General features: G+C 47.6%; 2 protein-coding genes across 4 annotated transcripts; both read left to right on the forward strand.

Annotated features, from left to right (window-relative positions):
* Positions 1-37: 37 nt before the first annotated feature.
* On the forward strand, positions 38-8458 carry LOC101769053. Of its 3 annotated transcripts, XM_022824867.1 has the most exons (10): positions 38-476; positions 1299-1432; positions 1541-1609; positions 2209-2276; positions 2566-3508; positions 3593-3683; positions 5230-5282; positions 6372-6469; positions 7222-7368; positions 7483-8458. In XM_022824867.1, exons 8-10 carry the CDS (start codon positions 6377-6379, stop codon positions 8110-8112), a joined length of 870 nt encoding a protein of 289 aa, XP_022680602.1. In that variant the 5' UTR covers positions 38-476; positions 1299-1432; positions 1541-1609; positions 2209-2276; positions 2566-3508; positions 3593-3683; positions 5230-5282; positions 6372-6376; the 3' UTR covers positions 8113-8458. The 3 variants fall into 3 exon arrangements, with proteins under 3 accessions (XP_022680602.1, XP_004963197.1, XP_022680603.1); XM_004963140.4 differs by having other exon boundaries at positions 1541-2276; XM_022824868.1 differs by lacking the exons at positions 1299-1432; positions 1541-1609; positions 2209-2276; positions 2566-3508 and having other exon boundaries at positions 464-476.
* A 407-nt stretch (positions 8459-8865) lies between these two features.
* On the forward strand, positions 8866-12743 carry LOC101769459 (GTPase LSG1-2). Its single transcript, XM_004963141.2, has 7 exons — positions 8866-9245; positions 9365-9454; positions 9547-9633; positions 9974-10067; positions 10373-10429; positions 11006-11085; positions 11203-12743. The coding sequence occupies exons 1-7, from the start codon at positions 8998-9000 to the stop codon at positions 12335-12337; spliced, it is 1791 nt and encodes a 596-aa protein (XP_004963198.1). The 5' UTR covers positions 8866-8997; the 3' UTR covers positions 12338-12743.
* Positions 12744-16828: the final 4085 nt, after the last annotated feature.

The raw sequence follows: 16828 nt of genomic DNA on the forward strand, positions 1-16828 counted from the left end.
ATACGAGGGTACTATTTTGCAAATACTTGGATCGCGATGAATAGTCGCGATCCGATTTAGGGTCCATTTTGCAAAATTACTATCGCCGCCGCCTGCCGCCTCCGGCCTCGCCTTGGTCCCGCCGTTGGCTCGCTCAGCCGCGCCGCCTCGCCGTCTCCACCCACCTCCCCGCGAGACCCGAGGGCTTCACGCTTCGCCTCCGCGCCAATGCTGGCGCCATGGCCTTCCGCAACCGCGCTCGTGGCGGCGGCAGGAGGCGAGGAATGGTGCGCGTGGACGGGCCGCGCGCTGGTCAGGCGGCGGAAGGAGCATGGCATGCCGCCGCTGATCAGGAGGGGGGGGGGGCGTGCGCTGGTCACCTTCCCGCCGCCGCTATTTGGCTCTTGAGGAGACGGCGACGTAAGCATCCCGCTTCTCTGGTGGACGAGGAGGAGGGAGGGAGGCGGCTGGAGGCCGCGAGTCGACCGGCATCCATGGTAGTGAGCAGTTCACTTGCGATCGTCTGTTTTGCCTGTATGCCAGCTTTCATTACATTTGGCAACTGCCTAGGATAGAAAGTTTCCATGATTTCATCTATTCTTGGTACCTGGTACACATGTACTTCATGTTTGCTTCTAAATTTGACCTGTCCCTATATCCTCGGATAGCATTTTCTAGGATTCCAAAGGTCATGATGTGCTCTTCTTCATTGGTCATAGTATAGCACATTTACATTTTCTCCACGGTTTGATTCAATGAAGTAGTATAGCTACTGTAAGATTGTTGGTACCTTCTTCATACACACCTGGAGTAGAGTAGTTGCTTTCTGTTATTTGACAGGCACCTGATATAAGATCCAAGCCTTTAATATGTGCCAGAGAATATTGATTTTTTATGATAAGTATTTTTTTCCCTCTCATTCCGAGCTGGTCTGAACCCCCAGAAACAGCCATAACCTTCTGAATTATGCATTTGCTATGCAATCAAACAATGATTTCCAAAAACAAGATACTGTTAGTTGCTTAATAAACTTGATCCTTTTTATACTTGCACCCGTGTAGTGTTTCCAATCAAACACCGTAAATTACAATGTCATGGGTACAGGGACTCATGAATGATGTTCTTCTCATATGCACTACCATTTACTTGTGTTGATTCGTTTCTTTTCTTAGTATCCAATATTTTAGTTATCCGTAAACAGATTCTTGGCTCTAGCAACTTGAATGTTGGATCTATGGCAGCTTTACTTTTATTTTGGGATAGAAGGAGCCAAAGGACCATTCCTGAGAGCTTCTGTGTTTTGTTTCATTTGGTTTCAGGTAAAGGGGAGAAAGGTTCAGAACACTCTGCCACTGTTGCTTTGCAACCACCGTTCGCAGTCTACAATGGTCGTTTTGGGCCGGGCCTTGGTCAATCAATGTTATGACTGTCCGTTTACTTTGTGTATGCATATGTATGGAGACAACTTCTTTGCGATTAAAATTTACTTTGCCTGACATAACAATTCAAAATGCTTCTTCATTCCGTGCTGCTGACTGGTGACTGATTTTTGTGGTGTTAGGTTTCTGCTAATAATCCTTATGCTGGGCAACACTATGGCCTGCTTTCTCCGCTTCCCATGGGAGCAACGGTAGGTTGTATTAGTTTCAGACCAGACATCTATGGAATTTCTGACTGAATTTGTAGTTGTGGTAACATATCACAAAACTAATACATATATGTAAAAACGAAAACTTATTTTAGTGATCGACTAAATTCCACATTTTCGGAAATTCATGCATTAGTTATTTTCAGATTTTCCCTGTTTTTCAAACTGTTTTTTACTGTTTATGAACATGAAATTCACCTGTGCCCCATCCTTTAAGTGCTTATATGTTTTCATCAATAAATAAAAGGAGATTGGCCACTATAATATTGAACCATGAAAAAAATAAAACAAAGACAAGGTAATCCAGGAGATAAGTGTACTGGCGATGGATGAGCAGGTGTATTAGCTATAGTATCGTGATATTTTCTTTTATAAATGTGGGGCTGGAAGCCAAATCTTTTCTGTGGAATTGGTATCCTAATGAGAACACAGAAAGGAAATATCTTTATTTGATGCTGCCATTTGTCAAGTAGGAAATCTGTAGAATATTCGTGAGTTGCTTTTGTTTTCCCCATTTATATTTGTGGATGCAACCTGGAGGGTGTGTGCGGATACCACTGACCATGCGAAGCAATTTGAAGGCATCTTTCATTGGCGCCGTGCCCGTGCCAAAACAGAGAGGGTAAATAGGCTGGTGAAAGCCAGAAAGGTATCTCACACGTCTCAACCTATTAATTGAACTCCTTAATTGTTACCTTTGAATGATTCTATATTTCTATATCACCATGCCATGCAACAAATCTTCTGTTGTCTTCTAAAATTGATGCTAGTACATTTAATTATGCAGCCATATCTGCATGACTGAATGAGTCACATCTCAAACTATTAATCGAACTCCTTAACTGCCACCTTTGACTGATTGATCCTATATCACCATGCCATGCAACATATCTTCTGTTGTTTGCTGCCATTCATGTCAAATATCTTTGTTGATGCAGCCATATCTCCAGGAGTCGCGCCATCTGCATGCATTGTGTCGTGCAAGAGGCTCTGGTGGACGTTTTCTGAACACAAAGAGTCCAACGGCAAGGACCCTGGCAATGGCAAGGCAATGGTCAGCTATCCGCTTATGTGCCAGGTGTCATCTCCAAGTTCAGAGATCCAGCAGTCAGATCTGGGCAACCTGAGCAGCGTCTCAAGTCTGTCAGGCTCGGAGGTGTCAAGCATATACGATCATGAAGATGTGGACCACTACCACAGCTTTCATCACCTCTACATTCCTTTCACCCACTCCCGAGCATCATGGACGGTGACTTGGTGAGCATGGCGGTAACCCCTTCAAGTGGCCAGCAGCCTCTGAGGGCTGCTGTGACCTCCTCAGAGCTTGACTAGAGGGGTTACCGGACAGCCAAATGCTAGGAACTGGCCACAACCGGCAAAAGCTGCCAGGCATTACCAATTCTGGGTCAGGGATCGTCCCTCCCTCCCACCATTTGGCTGTTGGTAGGCAATTCATTTTCATTCTTTGCTGAAGGCATTGTGGTTGTTTCCACTCACCACCTAATTCTCCTGGAAATATTAGTTCTGGGATCTTGCCGGAAAAATATTGTTGATAGTACTAGCTGGGGCCAGGGCCAAATGCTGGATCTTGCCGGAAAAAAATTGCCTCCGCACTAATGCTGGGGCCAGAGCCTTCCGCACCCTGCGCTGGTGGCGGCGGCGGCGGCCGGAGGCGAGGAATGGTGTGCGCGGATGGGCCGCGCTCTAGTCAGGCGGCGGAAGGAGCATGGCGTGCTGTCGCCGATCCGGAGAGGGCGCTTGCGCTGCTCACCTTCCTGCCGGTGGCGGCATAAGCACCCCGCCTCTTCGGGAATTGGGATCGGATTTGCTGGGCACTGGGAAGGGAGGCGGCATGAGGCCGCCGGTTGACCGGCATCCATGGTAGTGGCAGTTCAGTTGTGATCGTCTGTTTCTGAATGGTTTCACATTGTTGGATGATAGAATTTTCGGGGTTGTTGCTTGCAGGCTGCCTGCTATGGAACACCTGGATGAGCTCGGAGGAGATTGGCACTGCCAAATGGCAATCTTACGTAGATTAACGGAGCATGTTTACGAGGTTAGCAGGGAACTGAGATTTTCATTGCATCATTTCGGCATTTCCATGGTACTGGTTTCTTTGTAACTTTGAGAACTGAAAAAGGACGTGCGATAAGTTGTAGTAACCGGTCGATAGTTTTAGAAATGCAATATGATGGGACCAGAGTAATTTTCCAAGTTGTCAACAAAAAGCAATAATAAGAGACTTGAAAGTGTAGAAGAAGGATTGATAATAGATATTCATGCCTTTTGAATTGCAAAAATGGACTTCAATTGCATCATGATTAAGTGAGAGTAGATAATTCGTTATGAAAGGTTTCTTGCAAGTTTACAAATAAGCGGGAATTGGTCATTTCACTGAACCTCAAACACAAAATGACCAAACAAGAATTGTGTCATGTTGCATGGTCATCCAAGGTCAAAGAAATGACTTGCATTTGTAATTAATGATAGTACAATCCAGCTCACAATGTGATGGTATGACATCTTGTTTACACAGCAAGCGTATCTGGAGTTTGTGGACTTTTGCTGAATTAACTAGGCATGGAGCCTACAAATGCTTGTTTACAAATTTACATGAAACACAACAGTAACATTGAGTTCTGTTGTAATATTACCTGCAGGGATACAACATACTCACATCCACATAGCACCAAGGACCTAAAGCTAAAGTTAATTATGAACGATGCCATTAGACGATAGCTAAAACTTAATGATAGCGCATCACTATTCAATAGAGCATCTACATTGTAATATCTACTCTTACATATGGCAATCTAAAAGTTTACTTAAGAATATTAGACAATTCAACTGGAAACGTTATCAGTCAGTATGTCCCATCTTCTGGCTCGTTAAAATAGGAAACTCTTATTTCGGGTTTTTGAAATTAAACCTAGCGTATCCAGTTCGGTTCGGTTTTATATTGTTGGATACAATAAATAGACAATAGCTATCTAGATTGTAGACGCCATTATCATTCTTGTTTTGAATATTTTCCATTTGTCGTATGTGTATCTTCTATCTATAGCATTTAATCAGTCACGCAGAAGGTTCTCTTGCCAGTGTCGTTCTACCCATCGCATATATATACTAACGACATTTTGGTGTTCTAAATAGATATGATATTGTTATTGAGAATTAAGGAGCGGATCTGCAATAGATTGTTGTGGATCTTATTTGAGAAGGCGAACATTACCACTCCTAGGCCATCACTGGCTATATATACGCATCCACCAGCGTCCTCTCTGTCTCGCTTGCCCCAAAATCTGTGTTGCCTCCTTACCAGTAGTGGTACTTGCTTTCTTAACCTTCTTTTGCACGTCTTGGATATCTTCTGTTACGATGTTTGGGGTTATCATGCCTAGCTTGGCCGTATTTTACACTATATGTTTCCAAACTCCACCTGATCCTTTTTGTGCGATGACAACTCCCAAATTTCAACATTCTATGCAGTATCCGGAGTTTTTTAATGCATCTCTTTTTTCATACCGCTTCTCTGTTCATACTTTTTTCATTATTTTACTATATGATTTTTTTTTTTGCATTCTCGTGGTTATGCAACTCAGATGGTGAGCTTTGCAGACTGGATTTGAAGCTGTTACTCTATCATTGTCTCGAGGTGAGGAGCCTGTAATCTCTATCTTTAATACATATTTGTACTTTTATACGTAGACCATGGATGATGGGTACAGTTAGGTAGTTGGAATTAGGAGCGAAAAAAAGAGAAGAACGATTTATGTCTGACCCAATAGTAGAAATGGGAAAAATCTGCATAGGATGTGTTTTCTAAACAATGATTAGTGTGTTGTATGTCATGTATTCATCTATGGAATTTTATGGGATATGGGTCAAGATACGGGTGAGCAATATCTACTCTATTTGTATTCAGTAGCCAATAAATTTAAAAGTTGGATATTTTATAAAAGGTGATTCATCTGTGAAATGTTAATATCCTTTACTATGGATTTTGATCATTGACTCACTGTAATGTGAACTCGTGAAGTATGACACATGCGATTTATTTTTTTTGTGTTAATTATCATCAATCCAGTACATTATAAAACTGTCACTTTCATTCTTTATGCATTCGATTCATTAGTTGATCTATGGCTGCTTCGGATCAGACCTATATCCACTCTGTTCCATGTCTGAACTGACCTGTAGTCACACTCGTGGTAGGAATTAATGTATTTAACTGTTTGTCGAGAATTTCCTGCACTTCAAATAGGCCCTGATCTGATATCATAGATCGTATTCACCATTGAATTTATCTGTTGTACAGTTTTCCCAATGATGATGACTTTTGTAACCAAGAAAATAAAAGGCATCCAAGTACTGATGGTCAGCATAGATTTGACTAGCTAGACTATAATGAATCTAGGCGCATGCACAAGCACAAGATAATACTAGTGATGGTCAGCTAGATACTAAAATCATGAATTTCCATTAATTGTCTCAGTATATTTTGTAGGAAACAATCTCTACATAAAGCATCAAATTGATTCATATAATCGGCTTGATCAGAGTTTTTGGAAAGCTTTCTTTTTCATGGTGATTATTGAGATTTTTGTTATGCATGGACGGATTTTTTTTATCTCTATCTACTTAATTATTCTTTGATGTAGTTCACCTCTTTTTCAGTAACGACCCTTGATGGATTTTTTGGATACTGAAATGTAACAGTAGCTGCTCTGGCATTTTGATCCAGGGAACATGGCAAAGGCATCTGAGTGCTCTGCTCCTGCAATACCAAATATGTCTGCGGAGTATAATGGTTCGTCTGAGATGGGTGCTTGTCAGCCAATGGTAAGTTATTCCGTCGACCTTGTTTTCTTGAAAAGACAAAGTCAACTACATTTGGACTGCAGGCATAATGCAATTCTTTTCTGAACGTCCGTTTTTTACTGAATTATTGGTTCATGGTTCTAACAACTATCCTAATTCTGATAAGCAATATGGCCTACTTTCTCATTAAATGAGATGATTATTAAGTTCCTTTTAATGAACGTTTAGTTTAAGTTAATTAAGATGTAATCACCTTAAATGAGTATGTGACAGGCTTGATTCTCGACTTGTGTGCAATAGTAGCATGTAGAATACATTAAAAGTAAGATCACTGAATTTTCCTTATATTCAACTTATGCGAGCTTCTTTCAACATTAGATGTATGCAAACACTGTCGTGATAGAAGGATGTATATATGTAAGCTTACTTTAGCACAAACTCAAATTTTAAAATGCAGACATTTCATACTGATTCATCCAAATTATTTCAAACTTAGGAACTTGTTTCAGTGTTGATACATGTCTATGTGTAGTTAGGTTCATTGATAGTTTTATTCTTCCTTTAGGTCACCCTTCTCTTTTAGCAGTGTCATGACTTGCCAATAACATGAGAAGGTAAAGGGATGACCTCCAGTAATATCCTGCCATGAGTACTTTCAAATTTTAATATCATGAGAGTAGAGGAGTATAAGTTGGAGGTGCTATCTGTCAAAGCGATGTATGGATCGCTAATAATCCTTCGATGTTTGTTGATTTCTCTTTTTTGAAATGTAGGCTGTTGGCCGGAAGCTGCTCCCACCTGTTACAGCAGGTGATGCACCAGCTTTTGTCAGTGAAAGGCAGTATGATGCTATCATTCGGCTGCGTGAACGTCGCCGTCGTATCAAAGAAGCAAGGGAGAGAAGGGGGCTCAAAGTTAAGGTACGTCCCATGTAACTCTGGGCAGTGTCCTGATTTGCCCATAGTGAAGTATCAATATTGCTCCCACCTTTGTTTTCTTTCTATCGTTTCTATAACTACTATCTGTTGATGCAGAAGCACATTCCAAGAGATCCTAAAGGGCGCTTTGTCAAGACCAAGGGCAACCAAGAAGGTACCAATGGAGGCATCATGGTGCCATTCAGCGCCCCGCTAAGAGGCTTCATCACAGCCAATGGCTACCAGGATGTGACCACTGTTGGCAGCGAGCTGCAAAGCAGCACTCCTGCAATAGGCTTCTATTGGCCCTCTATTGCAACCAATGAAGGCGGGGAAAACATTGGTAAGGTCATGTTTCGGCCCTTCACCGCAACCAGTGGATACGATGAGGCCACCTCTGGCAGCAAGGTTCCTGTCAGCAACACCGCAGGAGACTTCTATTGGCCCATCGTGGCTACCAACGACGAGGAGGAAAACATGGGCGAGTTCGCCTACAGCAGCATCCTGAACCTGGAATCGCCTGATCCCACCACGCTCCTCAAGATCATGATGGGGAACAGGTACAGCACCGACCCAGTCTCGGAGCAGTTTCAAAACGTGGCGCGCCTCCAGGCTCCTGACTTCTCCACCCTTCTGACCGTCATGAACAATGCTGGCTATGATGAGGCCGCGGACGACGGCCACTATGATGTGAACAAAGTAATGGCGAAGTTACAAGGGTGGGAACCAGCGGCAGGTCCCTCTTAGGCCTGCCCCTGCCATCGTTTTGCAGCCTTATAATGTAGGCTTGCTTATCAGTTCTCTCGTTGATGGCTATCTATCTGTTCTCTTTTGCTTGTGTCCTGACTCCAGTTTCTCAGATTTTCTGAAGTTTCTGAACCTGTTTGGTTAATAAGGCTATGTGCTGAGCCCAGCTCCCAGGTTGGAGTTCACCTGGACTCGGACCTATTTCTTCTTATTTACAATGCTACCTAGTTCCTTGGATTTTGGTGGAATTTTCTTAATAAGGCTGTATGCCGGACCGGAGTATGCCTAAACTGAATGGCTGTATGGACCTGGTTTATGAATGGCATCAAATCTTGGATTTTGTTAATTTGGTTGGCATGCGCGTTTGATATGCGTGAAAAGTTTTGCCTGTACGGAAGTGCCAGTATGCCCAATATTTTTGCCGAATTCGAAGTTTCTGTTGCAGGGACACCGAGCATTGCAGCCCAGACCTGCATATCATTCTTGTGAGATTGCCCGATCCAGTTGAATTTGAATGGATTCATTTTTAGCTGAATTTGAATGGATTCTGACTGAGTTGCGTAGTATGTATCCGTTTCGTATATTTTCTTGTTCATGAATCATGAGCCCTGCAAAATGTCCATCCATTTGTACGGGGAAATGGGAACAGAGAGGCAGGCGGGCCACGTCACCGCGTACGCCATCCAGACAGGTGGGTCCCGCGCGCCAGCGACTGAATCTGTGGAGAAAACAAACTCCTCCGAGTCCCCCGCACCCACTCGTCGCGGCGTCTCCTTTCTCCGCCTCGCCGCCAAAACCCTAGCCACCGCTCCCTCCGCCTCCAGGTTCTCTCTCCGAGGCATCAAGGGCTAGGGGTTTTTGGTGCCGCGCCGCGGGCTCGAGGCGATGGCGGGTGGCGGGAAGAAGGAGAATGGGGAGGGCCTGGGCCGGGCGCTGATCCGGCAGCGGAACAAGGCGGCGGCGGCCGCCAAGGAGCGCGGCGAGGCGCTGGCCTTCGGGCGCCGCCGCGCGATGCCGCTCGAGTCCGTCATCGACGTCAGCGATATCGACGCCGTGCTGCAGCGGGCCGCGGAGGCCGACCAGCTCGCCGAGGCCGCGTCCGTCTCCTCCGACTCCGACCTCGTCATCGACCTGTGAGTGGGCCGCCCGCCGCCTCCCACCTCCGTGGGGGGAAATGAAATCCGGCGCCTCGTTCTGTTGGTGTTGCGAAATTCGCGTGCTCGCCTAATGGGATTGGGTTTGTTGGGCGCAGGGATGCGACGGGGGAGACCGACGAGGAGAGGCGGCGGCTGCGGAAAGAGCAGGAGGCCCTGCACGCTAGCAGCCTCAGCGTCCCGCGGCGGTGAGCAGCTTTTATCATCGATGCTGTTGCTATTATGTCTGATTTTAGGATTGTTCCTTTTCTGATTGTGAGACCTGTTTGTGTTATTGCAGTCCGCCATGGCATAATCAGATGACCGTAGAGGAGCTTGATGCAAACGAGAGGCGGGCGTTCCTTGTGTGGCGCAGGAATCTTGCGAGGTTTGTTCTGAGTTGGACTGTTACTTTACTCTGTTGATGATGCTTAGAACTGTTTAGTGGGACGATATTTTCTTGTATGTAAGATTACACATTTGGGGAGTGCACTATGACTACTGAATTATGTATTATCGTCAAGTGCATAAGTAAGCATGTGAGCGTGATGCACCTTTACTTCTGATATTGCTACTAGGTTAGTTTTTAGACCATTTCTGCCATACTTAATATCATCTGAAGATGCTAATTGTAAAACTTGACCTGGAGTTTCTTTATGCATCATCAAGCATCAATTTTCAATTAAATGCATTGAGTAGGTAGGTGATGAGAACAATCTTCTCTGCAGATTGGAAGAGAATGACAAACTTGTGCTGACACCCTTTGAGAAGAATATTGACATCTGGAGACAGCTCTGGAGAGTGCTTGAACGCAGTGATTTGGTGAGTTATCCTCAATGGTCAAATGTAGTTGTTGCTTTTACTAATCTTTCTGTCCGAGTCAGTCCTCATACTGAACTATTTGTTAACCTACTCTAGCATCTAGGAAAGTAACATACTCTAACTGACACAGAATTTAGGGGTCCCTTGGTGCTGATTTTGTGTTCTCCTGCACTATTGTATGATTTACTTGAAATATGCTGCTCTGCTGTCCTAGATCATGTTCATGCTATATTGGTCGAAGAGTAATATCCTGTGATGTTGGTTTGCTATGCAAATTACTGACTGTTTTCTTTTCTTCCATGAAGCTGGTTATGGTGGTTGATGCTCGAGATCCCTTGTTCTACCGCTGCCCTGATCTTGAGGTACTGCTTATCGTTTTCTTAGTTTAGCCATTTTAACTCCCATTGGAGTAGCTCGTAAGCCAACCAAAATGGTGGTGGCTAGTCCATTTGTCCCTGCTTAAAGTTTGTTCAATTTTACAGTGTGCACAACTGCATAGTATTAGTAAAATTGCTCTACAAGACCTGTCCATGAGTTTTTTTAAGAGATCCTATATTCATTAGTGTCCGTGCTTTTCCAATTTCTATCCAACTGGAGGGCTATGTTTTACCTGTATTTATGGGAGAAGCAAACCAGTATTTTGGTCATGAGAAAATAAGTTGAGCTAAACCTTCGCGGCAAATGAAAGCCATGTTCCCCGTCAAATTTACTCTTTTAAGTTAGCATGTCTATATCGGGTTTTTTTTTCCCTTGTTCTACATTAGAACAGACTTGCCATAACTTCTGTTTTCTAGAAATGTAAATTATTTGTATATGGAACATTGTTTTGCTTTCTTGAAAGATTTGTTTTCAGTGTTCCAAAGTTTCACACCCTGTATGCTTCGTTGGTGATTGTGCTGCATCACTTTTGACTTATAACATGGCTTTCTCTGTTCTAGGCATACGCAAAGGAAATTGATGAACACAAGAGAACAATGCTTCTTGTTAACAAGGCTGATCTGCTGCCGTTAAATATCAGGTTAGCACCTTCTCCGTACGACTTGATTTTGTTTGTATGCTACCTTTTTTTTTTGAGCGAAAGTATGCTACCTTTATTGCCTTAGAACTGACATCATTATGCGTTTGTTGAATGCAGGAAGAGATGGGCTGAGTATTTTAAGGCACATGATATTCTCTATGTTTTCTGGTCAGCTAAAGCCGCTACTGCCACACTAGAAGGCAAAAAGTTAAGTGGATACTCTGAAGAAGAATCTGCTTCACTTGATTTGGATACCAAGGTATATGGCAGGGATGAACTCTTGATGAGGTTGCAAGCTGAAGCAGAATCTATTGTAGCACAAAGGAAGACCTCAACTGCTGAAGTGGATCATGATGTCAGTTCTTCAGATTCTGTTTCGTCAGTGGCTAAGCATGTAGTTGTTGGGTTTGTTGGTTATCCAAATGTTGGAAAGAGTTCCACCATAAATGCTTTGGTTGGTGAGAAGAGGACTGGTGTTACTCACACACCTGGCAAGACTAAACATTTCCAGACACTGATAATCTCTGAAGAGCTCACTCTGTGTGATTGCCCTGGTCTGGTCTTCCCTTCTTTCTCAAGCTCAAGGCATGAGATGGTGGCATGTGGTGTCTTGCCGATTGATAGGATGACAAAGCATCGGGAAGCTATTCAGGTGGTAGCGGATCATGTCCCAAGAAATATTCTTGAGCAGATTTACAAAATCACCTTGCCAAAGCCGAAGCCGTACGAATCGCAGTCTCGGCCACCAACTGCAGCTGAGCTGTTGCGGGCCTACTGTTCATCCAGGGGGCATGTCAGCCATGCTGGGCTGCCTGATGAGACCAGGGCTGCTCGACAGATACTGAAGGATTACATTGATGGCAAAATCCCGCACTTTGAACTCCCTCCTGGTGTAACAGACATCGAAACAGAATGTGAAGTAATCGCCATATCAGAAGGTCCAACTACATCAGCAGCAAATGAATCAGATGCTGATGATTTGGATGAAGAGGATGAGGACACAGCTGATCCAGCAGAACCGGACATGAGAGACGTCCTGGATGACCTTGAATCTTTTGACCTGGCAAATGAAGGATCTAAAACCGCCACAAAGAAGAAAGAGACGTCCCACAAGCACCACAAGAAGCCCCAGCGGAAGAAGGATCGGTCCTGGAGGGTCGGCAATGATGGCGGCGATGGAACAGCAGTCGTAAGGGTGTTCCAGAAGCCTGCTGTTAATTTGCCAGCTGTCAATGCAAGCGGCAGGGTCTAGTGCCTCAACTTACTGCTTTGCACAACCACGCGACACATGGGCAGGGCATTGAGTCTCTTTACTGCACGCCGACGACTGAGGCTTCTTCAGTGGAAGGGACAAGAGTAATACTGCGGTGGTTTTGCATGACAGCTTGTAAAACCTTACACAAACCTGATAGTCGTTTCCAGAACTTTGTGTTACGCCTTGCAGCCTTCCATATGCTGTGAGTTGTAGCGCGATAGATACATACGGTGGTGGTGTGTATCGTTTGTTTTTCCATGTCTCTCATAGCAGCAGGTATAACTACATATTGTGATTGATGGTTGATGCTTGCTATGGTCGGACTGTGTTCCAAACCCTTTCCTTTGATGTATTGATCTACATTCTTAATACAAATGCCAAAAAAGATAGCATGCAACTGCCAGAAGCTGTGTAAGGAGCAATCTTGTGTAGGAGTGTGCAAGTTTATAGCGCTGGTTACCATAGTTACATGTGTATGTGCAACTTCATTGCACTGGCCATCATGTTCGCAGAGTGATCCATGAATCAATAGAATCATCAGTAGACTATCTACATTCGCAGCCGAAGCTAACTGGTGGTGCCCCAGACCGGTTGCAGCAACAGGCGACGAGGAAGATCCTCTCTTCCAGGAGTCAATGCTGGCAGTGTGTGTGGGGCTGAAGCCAGATAGGAGCCATGGCTTTGAGGCCCATCAAGCCCATGCACTGGCTCTCTTCTTCTTCCTCCCACCGGCGAGCGCGCCGCCGCGCCGCCTATCCACAAACCACCGCCGCCCCGCCCTTCCTAATCCGGCGGGGCTCTTTCTCGCCCCGGCCCCCAACCACTGCCCACCGGATGTCTGATCCCGCCCGGCCGAGCGCCGCCTCGCCTCCGCCGTCGGTCAACCTGCCACCTCCGCCGGGCTTCTGCCGCTGCCGCCGCCCTCCTTCTCTAAGACCGGCGGCCGTTGGAGCCCCCAAAACCCGAATCCCTAACCCTAACCCTAACTACCGCCGGCCTCGTCCACCACCCCGGCCGGCGGCGACCTCGTCCCCCCACCTCCCGCCCGCTCCTCCGGACTCGACCGAGGCAGCGACGGCGTCGGGAGAGAAGAAGAGCAGGGGAAGAGGAGAAGAGGGTTGGACGGTCTCTGGTGCCCGCACGAATCTTAAAGCAGTAGAAGCCAAATAGCTTCCTAGCTTCCGGAAGCCACATAGGAATACCGGCGGTGTCGTCCTCCTCGTCGGCGGCGGCGGCCGTTCGCTGCCTGCTCTGACAGCCCATGTCATCCCCGCTCGCTGGCCCACAGCACCTGCCAGCCCAAACCAACCGGACTTGGACACAAATTTAAGGGCCAAACCAATGGACCTTTTTTACGTCCAGCCCGCAAAATGCTCATCCACTATTTTGGGCGAACCAAGCTCTCCTCCCGCAAAATGCTCATCCATTATCCAGATCATCAAGCACCTAGCACTGGAATCGCTCACCCCGATCGTACGGACGAACCAAGCTCTCCTCCCACAACGCGGCGGCGAAGAATCTCTGGTCAGACCGCTTCAGCTTGGAACGCAGCGAGTACACCGTCTCCACCGTCCGCCGCACCGGGTCGTAGTACCCCAGCGACCTCCCGGTGTCGAGCAAGATCCGGCCGCCGTCCTTGGGCTCGATGGCCATGGGGATCACCGGCTCTATCCGCCGTCTTGGGCGAGAACTCGGGCCACCACTGCAGCTGCATCACGTGCTCCTCGGTCCATTCTCCATCCCCGGCCGTGGACGGCGACCATATCGTCACCGTCGCCGTGCTCGGGCACGACTGCACGACGCGGAGCGCCCCTCCGTGCTTCCGTCGTCGACTCCGCCGCCGCTCCAGCCCGGAGGCGGCGCCGGCACGATGTCGAAGGCCTCGGCGAGTATGCCGAACGCCAGGATCGCGCGCGGCGAGCGGCACATCCAGTATATCCTGCCGCCGCCACCGTCGTCGTCTATGTAGACGGGAGGCACGTCGACGTCCGCGAGGACCGGCGGCGCCGGCACCGACCTCGCCGTGGGATCGTCTCTCAGCCTCCACACCTTGCACTCCATACGCAGGCGCGGGGCGGCAGCGCCGTGGACGCGAACGTCTCGTCTCCGGGAGAGAAGGACAAGACGGAGTCCGCTCTGGGGGGCCACTCGTCGTACGCCGGCGCCTTGGCAGCGGCGGCGAGCCAGTACACGTGGCCCTGCGCGAAGACGCCGGCCGTGTCGAGCACGCCGGCGACGACAAAGCAGGGCGGCTTCGCGCCGCCGACGTCGTAGACCTCGCACCCGGCGCCGCCTCCGCCGCCGCCGCCGTGGTAGTAGACGTGCACCGCCTTGTGGCGGCCGGCGCGCGCGTCGTAGCCGAGGCCGAAGCACGCGTAGTCGTGGTCGATCCAGTCGCCCGTCGCCGTCGCCGTGCCGTCGGGGAGCGAGGCGACCTGCCCCGTGGACGGGTTGCAGACGTAGACGACCCCCGCGGAGACGCTTCTCAGGAGGCCGAGGCCGCGGCACGAGAAGCGCGTGAGCGGCTCGGCGTCGGGGTGCTCCCGCGACCACGCCGACAGGGCCGCGGGGAAGGAGAGGCGGTTGTTAGCGGCGGCGGCGAGGTGGCGGCTGAGGGCTGATGAAGCCGCGGGAGGAGAGCACGGCGGCCCAGGATCGGGACAGGCAGCGGCAGCGGGCGGCGGACCTGGCTGGTAACCGTATGAAGATGTCCTCGATCACCTCATCTGGGAGAAGCTGTTGTAACTGCTGGCATGCCGGCGGCGGCGTCTCCTCCCTCGTCTTCTTGCTCGGCGGGGCACGAAGATGTGCTCCTCGGTGTAGTCCGAACTAGAAACGTGACAAAAAGAAAAGAGAGGGAGATCCAAGTCCTGTCAACGTCTGGCAACAATGTTTATGATTACAATGATCTGCTAAACGAGTGAAGCAGACAAAATGAGGCAGACATAATTTGTAATTGTTAAGTGTGAATTAAACTGGTAACAACAGTCACCAAAGTCTGCAATTCCTATCGTATGGACGGAACAAGCTGTCCTCGCACACGGCCGCGATGAAGAACATATGGTCAACACGGTAGTGATCACCGAGCAGCATCTTGGATCGGAGCGAGTACACCGTCTCCAAACTCCCGGTGCACGCGTCGTAGTACCCAAGCGCCTTGCCGGTGTCCAGTAGGACCCGGCGACCATCTCCAGGGTCGACGGCGACAGGGACCACGAGCTCCGCCGACCGCGGCGAGAACTCTGGCCATTGTTCAAGCTGCATCGCATGTTGCGTCATCCATCCTCCGCCATCGTTCCTGATCCATACAGTCACCGTCTCCGTGCTCCTAGACGTGTGCGCGGCGCAGAGGTTCCCGTCGAGCTCCGACAGGATCATCCTGTCGCTGCCGTCGGCATCTAGCAGGACGGGCGGCGCCGGCATGGCCTCGAAGGTATCGGTGGATATGTCGAACGCCAAGATACCGGCGGCATCGGCCCCGAACCGTGGCTCTCCGGGCCAGTACATCTTGCCGCCGACGTGCACCGGCGGCACGTCGACCGCCGCAGGGATCGGTAGCCGGGACGCGAGCGTTCTCGGGTGCAGGTCTCGCAGCGGCCACACTTAGCACCAGTGGCGGAGCCAAGAATTTTAGAGAGTCTGGACTTTTGCTCTATACTTAGCCTTTGGGTCTAAAGCAGCGGCGGCGCCCCTCAGCACTGGCCTTTTGTCTATACTTGGCCTTTGGACCTAAAGCGCAAGTAGCCGGGGAGCTCGGGCAATGGCCCAGGGTGGCCGGGCCTTGGCGCCGCCACTGCTTGGCACTCCATGGCGTACTCACGGGGGTCTTTGTATAAAAATATATTATGCATGCATATATTTATGTGGATGAGTGCACACACGTCCGATGTTTTGATAAAAAGAAGATAGACCCTAAGTTTTTTTAAAAGGTGCAGTTTCATGAGCAAAACAAGTAAGAGGTTACCTACATGCAACATATATAATTGTTTCTTACTTATGAACATAGCCGCCATCCTATTTCTTGAGAACATACCAGACAACAAATTACTTATAGTGCATATGCACTTTAGATCTGTCATTTTCTATGGATTTTTTAAATTACTTTGAATACTAATAACTTTAGAGAGAAAATATATGATTTTTGAAGAATCTAAACCATTCTCATACATGTGAGGAGGCCATCATCGTATCACCTCACCTCTTCTACACAGTGCTCATGTGGGATTGAGTGCAAAGTTCTTTGACACTAGAGGATGCCTATATACTCTAATCCTTTTTTTAAACTTGTCTATCCTATTTGATGGATATAGGTAATACTTTCATTTTTTTTGACAATGTGCTTACTCCATTCTAAGTGAGGTGTTCTAGTTTTGTTCTAAGCCAAACGTTTATAAATTTGATCAGGTTTATAGAAAAATATATTAACATCTACGAAAATAAAATGCACTACTAACTTAGTGTAACTATAGGGAGGATCTAACGAAACTA

This window comes from Setaria italica, chromosome III, assembly GCF_000263155.2.
Source record: "Setaria italica strain Yugu1 chromosome III, Setaria_italica_v2.0, whole genome shotgun sequence".
In the NCBI taxonomy this organism is placed as follows: domain Eukaryota; kingdom Viridiplantae; phylum Streptophyta; class Magnoliopsida; order Poales; family Poaceae; genus Setaria; species Setaria italica.

What these genes read in the sequence shown, in the direction of transcription:
- LOC101769053 (XM_004963140.4), top strand. Translation starts at nt 6,377, where the DNA reads ATGGCAAAGGCATCTGAGTGCTCTGCTCCTGCAATACCAAATATGTCT. An exon ending in TGGGTGCTTGTCAGCCAATG is followed by an intron (nt 6,470 to 7,221) that starts GTAAGTTATTCC and finishes TTTGAAATGTAG; the next exon opens with GCTGTTGGCCGGAAGCTGCT. An exon ending in GAAGGGGGCTCAAAGTTAAG is followed by an intron (nt 7,369 to 7,482) that starts GTACGTCCCATG and finishes CTGTTGATGCAG; the next exon opens with AAGCACATTCCAAGAGATCC.
- LOC101769459 (XM_004963141.2), top strand. Translation starts at nt 8,998, where the DNA reads ATGGCGGGTGGCGGGAAGAAGGAGAATGGGGAGGGCCTGGGCCGGGCG. An exon ending in TCCGACCTCGTCATCGACCT is followed by an intron (nt 9,246 to 9,364) that starts GTGAGTGGGCCG and finishes TGTTGGGCGCAG; the next exon opens with GGATGCGACGGGGGAGACCG. An exon ending in TGGCGCAGGAATCTTGCGAG is followed by an intron (nt 9,634 to 9,973) that starts GTTTGTTCTGAG and finishes TCTTCTCTGCAG; the next exon opens with ATTGGAAGAGAATGACAAAC.